Raw genomic sequence first — 7795 nt, 5'->3', positions numbered from 1 at the left:
GAACGAAGTGGGACCGGCGTGATCCTCCCTCTCTTGTCTCAACAGGGGTTTCGGCGCGTTACACAAGGCCGAGCTTGTCTCTTTAAGGAGACATTGGACCCTAATTAGCCCGCATTCCTGGCGCGGCCGCGGAGCAAGGGGCCGAGGGTGTTTGGGTTGAAGGAAGCTGGGGGAGTGGGTGGGAGGACGAGACTCGGAAGGGGATCTCCGGACCAACCTCCATTCTCACCGCCCCCACCACCCTCTTTATTTAGCCGCCACCACCACCACCAACACCCAGTTCTGAAGATGCAGCCAGGGCAGCAGCAACAGCAGCAGCCGCCGCCGCTTCTCCCAGGCCCACGTTACTTTGATTGACAGCTGAACAAATGTTTCCCCAGTTCGAACGCTCGCGCTAAGGAACTTCAGCCAAGGCGAAGCTCCGCCTTGGGCGGGCCATCTCCGCTCCGCCTTCGCTAACCCCATCCCATTCCGTTCATTGGTCCGAGCCACAGACGACGCCCGGCCCCCACGTGGGATCCTGCCCGGCCGGCTCCTCCCCGCTGGCTCGCCATTTGTCAGCAGTGAAATGATGGGCAGTAACACAGAACGGCGATTAATGTTCAGCCATCTCTGATTGGTTGCTGGAGACGCCTACCGCGCCGGGGGTGGGCGGGGCGCTTGGAGAGCGCCCCAGAGCGGTCGCGTGGCCGGCCGGTGGTTGTAGTCAATCTGGCAGAATCCTCAGCTGCGGTCGCCGGGGGCGGACTACATCTCCCGGGATGCTCCGCGGTCCCTCCACGGACGGCTGTGAATATGTATCAGAATGTTAATGATTAGCTGCTGCTAAATTTGGTCAAAGAAGTCACCTACACAGAGCGTGTTGTTAGAGCTGTTCTGAGCGGGTGTTTGGGCTGTTGGCTGCTTTCTTCCCCCCTCACACACTTGTATATTATTTTGAGGTGGTGTTCGCAGAGTTTGAAAGGAGAGAGAATTAAAAAAAAAAAAAGCCGCAAGCGTTTCACTCTCTTTTATTTTTATAATCCCCTTCAATTTGGGGTTAAAAAAAAAGACAAGAAAACAGGAAGGAAGAAAATAAGGAAATGAGATGTGGTAAAAGAAGCTAAAAGGTGCCTTTTAAAAGATCGTTGCTGTGAAGTGAAAAAAATCTCCAGAGAAACCAAAAAGCACCGCCGAGACCTCTTCCGAACCAAAGGAGTTTGTGTTTGCTTTTAGGAAAGAAGAGAGAGATCATTCATTCGGAGGAATACCAACCAATTAAAAGACAAATAAAAAAAAGTTTGGAGTGGGACGCCGAGCGAGCGGGCGGCGCTGCCGGCGGGCGCTGGGCGCGGAGCTCGCTCTTTCCCGGCTGGGGAGCGGCGCGGCCGCGGCGCCGGGCTCGGCGGGCGCACCTCGGCGGAGCGAACGGCGGAGCGTTGCCGCGGGAGACGCGCGCCGGACAATGCTCGCGGCGGGCCAGTGACGCCCGCGGGGAATGCGGAGCGGCCCGGCCGCCGGCACCCAGCCGCCGCCGCCGCCGCCGCGCGTTCCTGCCGCCCGCGTCACGCGAGACCCGGTGGGGGCCGGGACCGCGCGAGCCGCCCCTCGGACCCAGCCGGCCGCCGCCGCCGCCTCCTCCTCCTCGGGGCCATTAAAGCCAATGAGCCGCGCGCCTCTGCCCAGCGCAGCCAACTAAATCGGTTTGGATGATTCGCGACCTGAGCAAGATGTACCCGCAGACCAGACACCCGGTGAGTGCGGGCGGCAGGGCGCGGGCTCGCCGGGCGCCGAGGGATCCCCGCGTCGCCCCCCGCACGCCGAGTTGTGGCTTTGGCCGGAGGGGCGTGGAGGGCGGCCCGGAGCTCGCGCCCCGCTCCGGGAGCCGTCCGCCCCCCCGCCCCGAGGCGGGGGCACTCTCGGAGAGGGGGTGCGCAGAGGCAATTGAGTTGTAGCCATTTTCTTATTGTTGTCTTTGAAGCCCCTGGAAGCTGCGCGGAGCCGTTGGCCGTCCCCACGCCGCGACTCCTCGAGGGGGGTGCGGCGAGCGATGGAGGAGGCGCGACTCCGCGCCCGGGCAGGGAGGGCGCCCTCGGCGGCGGCGCGGCGGGGCCGGCTGCGGCTCCAGAGTGCGGGGCGCCGGCCCTGCGCCGCGGGCCGCGGGGACGAGCCAGCCAGCCAGCCAGCCAGCCGGGGAGGGTGGCGGCCCCGTCCCGCCTCCCCCGACCTGACCGCGGCCCGACGCCATGGCGCGAGTCCCCCCGACGGGCCAGTTTCGATTCCGGGTGGGGAGGCAGTGGGCGCGGTGCGCCGGCCCCCGGGCGCCCGCCGTCGGCGAGGCAGGGGAGCGGGGGCTCGAACCCGCGGGGGCCGGGGCGGGCCGGGGGTCGCGAGGGCCCGGGGCCACCCCGAAACCAGCCCCTGCCGGGCTGTGCGGCGAGGGGGGCCGGGAGGAGAGTTTTCCTCGCTCTTCGCCGGCCTGCGCGACGACCCCCCCGCCAGCGCTGCGCGTTCTCTTTTCTCCGTCTCCCTGCCTCGCCTGTGATGTGGGCTAATTAAATATTTCATTGTTGTTCTTTAGGCACCGCATCAGCCTGCTCAACCCTTTAAATTTACAATTTCCGAGTCCTGTGATCGGATTAAGGAAGAGTTTCAGTTTTTACAGGCTCAGTACCACAGGTAACGATATTGACTTTAGCTGATCCTCCTGTTTGCTTAGCTCTTGTCTTCCCTCCACAGACACACACAAACACCCCCCCCCCTTTTTTTTGGCCGCCACAAAGGTGGTATTATCATTTTCCTTGTGGGCAGAAAGAGCAAGTCAAGGCCTCTTTTCCCTAGGCAGGTGTAAAGAAATTAAGCATTGCTCCCTTCTCCCATAAATTAAAAAAAAAAAAAAGGAGGCAGAACAATTGAAACTGGGGAGACTTGGAAAATGCTGAGGCCAAACTTTCGATGTTGATTTATTGGGGCCAGGAGAATGGAAGGTTGGGAAGATTCTGGGGCCTTTTGACTTCCTTGGTTCTTTATTACTCGGGCTTGATTCCTTCTCACTTCTTTCTGCTATTCCACTGAAATACCCAGAGCCGAGAGTCCTGGGAAGTCGCAAGTGACCTATTTCATTACTCTTATGCTGAAAAAATGTTTTGGTCTTTGAGACTATTGTTAGAGTGCCTTTGAAATATTTTTCTTTCACTGAGTTTTTAATGACGTGTAATTCTTATTTCATAAATGCAGGAACCAAAACAAGTCACAGAACTTGATCCACACTTTGCCCCTGGGTGGTGGTATTCAACTTGTCTCTGTGTTTTGGAGGGAAAAAAATAAGACATCATTCATAAGACATGCTTGATTCATATTTTCATTAATCTCTTCTTGGAACATTAAAGAAAAAAAACTCCCTTATGACATTTTGGGGGATTTATTTGTGCTTGGATATGTAGACATTGATGTTTATTTCCTTGTTCTTGTTTTATTAAATGAATTTAGTGAGTATTCACTTCTGGATGAGGTTCCGGAGTTAAATTGGCTACAGGGTTTTTTTCTTAAAACAATCAAACAAAAACCCCACATTTGATCCTTGTTGAAAGGGCAAGTCGGGGCTGGTTCCAATCACCCCTTTCTCTCCTGCCTCTCCTTCAGTAATGAGGGTGGTATTTAAGATAGTTGATTTGGTCTCCTGTAGGTGATGATTTAGAGGAGGGAATGTATATTTACATTTGAAGGATGTAAGTGGAGATCTGCGTTGTACTTAGATTTCCTTATGTCTTGGACAGCCTGAAGCTGGAATGTGAGAAACTCGCCAGTGAGAAGACAGAGATGCAGCGGCATTATGTCATGGTAAGAAAACTGTGTCACAGATTCAAAGTGCCTGTTAGGTTGGGTTACCAAAAGCAGGAATACGATCAGATGGCTGGAGGCTGCGGAACGGACCGTAGTCACAGTGCCAGTGCAGTTGGGGTTGTGGGAATGTCACCATTAGCACCCTGTAATTCCAGGATGTTACAACTTGCCTCTGACGGCCAGCTTTGATTTGAATTTTCAAAAAGTTCAACTGCATGGGGTATCATTTTCTGTGCTTTGTTTTTACAGGTTGGGAAAAGAAAACAACCTCATTTATGTTTTGTTTAGAGTCACAAGCAAAATGTTTGTGTTAGTGGTTTTCTTTGTTGTTTTATTGCTCTTGCTGCAAACAATTTTAACCAGTTTTTCTGTAAACCGTGAAAATTTTAATGTGTTTTATTTCTTTTAAAGAATGATGGATAAGAAAAGACACCAGACACGTTTTCAAATTTTGCCCGTGTTTATGTTACTACTGCGTGTGTGTTTGTGTTTTCAATTTCTATAGTGTTAACATTGGTTTGAGGAGTGTTGTAGTCTTCTGTATAACTGATTTGTTCTGCCAGAATTTCTATAATGCTAGTTATACTACATGTTCAAAAAATCGGATCTGCTTTTTCAGAAGTATTACCAAGCATGTTTTTATGCTTGTTCATAAAGGCTCCAGAGTAACTCATTCATTTCCTATCGAGCCTTTTCCTTTGAATGTATGAACGTAAGCAGTACACTAAAAATGAGAAACTGAACTCAGAAGTAGCATCACCTTTTGGAATAGTTCTTTCAAAGCATCAGCATTTGTATGAGACACGTTTTTCCCATTAACTTGCTCGATGTGCCTGGGAATTAAGAGTCCATATGGTATCAAATTTTCATCAGACCTTTTTGATTCATCTGCTTGTGATGTCTAAAGACAACTGGAGATGTTAAGAATGCTATGTTGGAACTCAATTTTCTTAGTTTTGTGAGTTATTCTCTTAGTCTGTGTCTGAAGGTGGCTTCTAGTTCTTTAGGCTAAAGATATCGGTAGATCATTCCTACTGATTTAGCAGCATAGGTATCATGGATATTTTGATTTAAGCGAGGCTTTTATGTTTGTTTTAAACATTTGGGGGCATTTTGAACAAACTAGGGAGATTGATGAAAGCCACGGAATTAACTGCTTTTCCTTCTTTGACAGTATTATGAGATGTCCTATGGTTTGAATATAGAAATGCACAAGCAGGTAAGTTATTATTTCTTTATAACCATTTTAAATGACGGTAATACTAGGCACTTTAGAAAGAAAATTGTATGTTTTGCAATTTTATTCTGCACATATTTGTGTCTACCTGTGTTTTAAAGGACTGTATACTGGAGAGAATGCTGTTTTTTCTGGTGTGGATCTGTATCTTTTTTGCATATTATCCTAATTTGATTCATTTAAAAATGTGATTTAAAATGTCTGAATGCATATTAAACTTTGTACACTTTCAAAAGGATGCTAAATTTTAAAATATGTCTTGTTTTTCTTTTGAAAGAGTTAATTTATGTATTTCAGGCATTGCAAACTTGTCTTGTGAAAGAGCTTTTCTTGGAAAATATTAAAAAGTAAAACTAAATTGTGTGGAGCCTTCGTTGGCTCAGTGTGAAAAAATGGATAGAGGGTGAGCTGGGAGGATCAAAATGAAATCTGTGTAGCTACAAAAGCAATTGATGTAAAATCCTTGTACCCGTCCCCCGAGGCTACTTAGTTAGGTCTTAGCAGGAACTGTAACTGTTACTTCCAAAATTTGTACAGAGTAAATGAGCCTGATAGGAGGATGTGATAAGGTTCAACACTGGGTCTTGAAATCTAGTAATTAGTTCAGCCAAAAAAAAAAAGAAAAAAAAGATAATGATTAGTCAGAAAGCGTTGAGAGGTGTGACTCAAACAACACTTTTTTGCAGGGGAATGAAGAAAATGGTTTGGTTTAAGTTTCCTAGATAGAAAAATAGCATATAAAATATTGTTTGGCAATAATAATTCCTGTAGGAGGCATTTATTTTTAGTGATCTCTTAGTGAAAGTCTGTCAGGTCTGTCTCATCAACCATTCCAGAGTAGGTTTGTATGTGTTTACCTGCTGGGAAAAGATGTGGGAGAACTTAATACTTTTCATCCCTTATTTATGCTCATGATGAATGTCATTACCTTCTAAGTTTAAAAAATATGAAATGATCACGTTATTAGGTTTTTACTACTTAATGGATTCCTTTTTGGATATAGTTAATTAGCACATACTCAGAACATAGATGGTAGATCTTTAAAAGATGACTGACAGTAAAAGCAATCGGATAGACAGTATTTGAAAACAAAAAGTTGGAAAAAAATGAATCATTACTTATGTTGAGGACTTTTTATTTCAGATACTTTTTTTCTTTTTTTTTTTTACTTCATATGCTATTTGGTTATGTCAATATTAACATTATCATATAGTTTGCTCTGTGTTAAAATTAAATTCTTATTTTGGCATCTTTGCCATTTCTGTTTAGATTAGTAATGTAAATATCTTCTGCTTAAACAAAATCCATCAAACTTATGGATGGACTCCCCTTAGCTCTATCTTACAGGAATAAATTACACGAGAGATATTGTTTGTTAATTATCCTCATTACATGTCGTTTTAGGTCTGGATCTTGTACATGTCTTTTTTTTTTGTCCTCACCCCACCACTGAAGATTAATTAGTGTCTTTTTAAAGATTGGACCAGATGATTAATGTCCCTTTATTTCTTCTCCTGTATCTTGTTTACCCTAACCACTCAGTTTCCAGATCTCTTGATACCATTTATAGTTCTGGGAGGCACAGAGCTTGTATTTGGCTGTATGTATTTCTTTCGGGGGGATGGGGGCTATGTGAGATCCCTTAATTTTACACATTTTATACCTCTGTAATTCTGTCATCGTGTCCAGCTGGCTTCGCATGCCATCCATTTAAAATTGAGAATGGAGTACATTTTCCCTTTTTTTCTCTTGCTTTTAAATTCAATCATATCAAGAATCCTGAGGGCAGTTTATCACATTATGAAATACAGACAGCCCTGCAAACCACCTACTTATTATATTTTCTTTCTTTCCCCCCTTAAGCACAGAGGCATATCTGTCTTTATTTGTTTTCCTAGGCAGACAGCCTTGGTTCCTCTTGGCCTCTCTTCCAGATACACTCGCTGGATACCCTCGTAATGGAAAGCAGCAATAATGCAGGGAAGTTGCCCTGTGGCGTAATTGCGCCTAGTTCTCAAGATCGGGTTAGGCTTATTCACTTATTAGATTTGTGTCTCGAAGGGTTCAAGAGTAGGAGTCCCCGGAGTCCTTGGAAGTACCCTAGTAATTGGTGGCCCTGATATTTGAAACCTTTGTGTATTTTTTGGTTAAAGCTCCTGTTCTTCTTGGCTGCTGCCAGCCACAGACTATTTATTTTTAGAGATATTTTTCATTGGAACACAAGATGATGGCTGTGATGGAGTCATGACTCTGTGACTTAGCAAATTGATAAAAGGATAAAAGCACAGAGCAGTGACAAAACCCGGGAGGGGGGCGGTATTATGGCTCCTCCCCTTTCTGTATGTTGCTCATCATCAGTCACCCTGTGTTGATTCTGATAGAGGACTATAAAGTGAAACCTATGGGGAATTTGTCATTCTGAAATGAAAGCTAATGTAATTAGTACCAATTAAAGTACATTTAGTAAATTGGATTTAATCTTAATTAAGCCTGCATAATGTTGCCAATTTTTAACAATTATGTTTGAGAACATAATTAATTTAAATTTTGGTAACTGAGTAAATAGCATTAGTCTGGTAAAATTAGTTTTTTTTTTTTTAAAGGGGAACTCAGTGACATGACATGGAATTAGAGCATAAAATATGTATCTAATTTCTGGTAATCTTGAGTAGGATCGATAGTGCTGAGCAGATGAAGCTGAGAAAAACACCCAGAAGAGTTAGAGTGGAGTGTTCT

The 7795-nt window shown here is 45.9% G+C and overlaps 1 protein-coding gene across 10 annotated transcripts in view; it reads left to right on the top strand.

Annotated features, from left to right (window-relative positions):
* Positions 1-859: 859 nt before the first annotated feature.
* TLE4 (TLE family member 4, transcriptional corepressor) overlaps positions 860-7795 on the top strand; it is a 140458-nt gene continuing 133522 nt past the window's right edge. For 6 of the 10 annotated variants that reach the window (XM_087444441.1, XM_087444438.1, XM_014794696.2 and 3 more), the window contains exons 1-4: positions 860-1733; positions 2561-2658; positions 3756-3819; positions 4997-5041. In XM_087444441.1, the coding sequence (XP_087300567.1) occupies positions 1689-1733; positions 2561-2658; positions 3756-3819; positions 4997-5041 (252 nt within the window). In that variant the 5' untranslated portion in view covers positions 860-1688. Of the gene's footprint in view, positions 1734-2141; positions 2265-2560; positions 2659-3755; positions 3820-4996; positions 5042-7795 lie in introns of those variants that run through there. The other 4 variants (XM_087444440.1, XM_087444437.1, XM_087444436.1 and 1 more) reach the window with 2 other exon arrangements.

This window comes from Ceratotherium simum, chromosome 20, assembly GCF_057802395.1.
Source record: "Ceratotherium simum simum isolate JZ-2026a chromosome 20, ASM5780239v1, whole genome shotgun sequence".
NCBI classification, from domain to species: domain Eukaryota; kingdom Metazoa; phylum Chordata; class Mammalia; order Perissodactyla; family Rhinocerotidae; genus Ceratotherium; species Ceratotherium simum.
The sequence above is the reverse complement of the archived record's forward strand: the minus strand, read 5'-3'. Positions and strand labels throughout refer to the sequence as shown.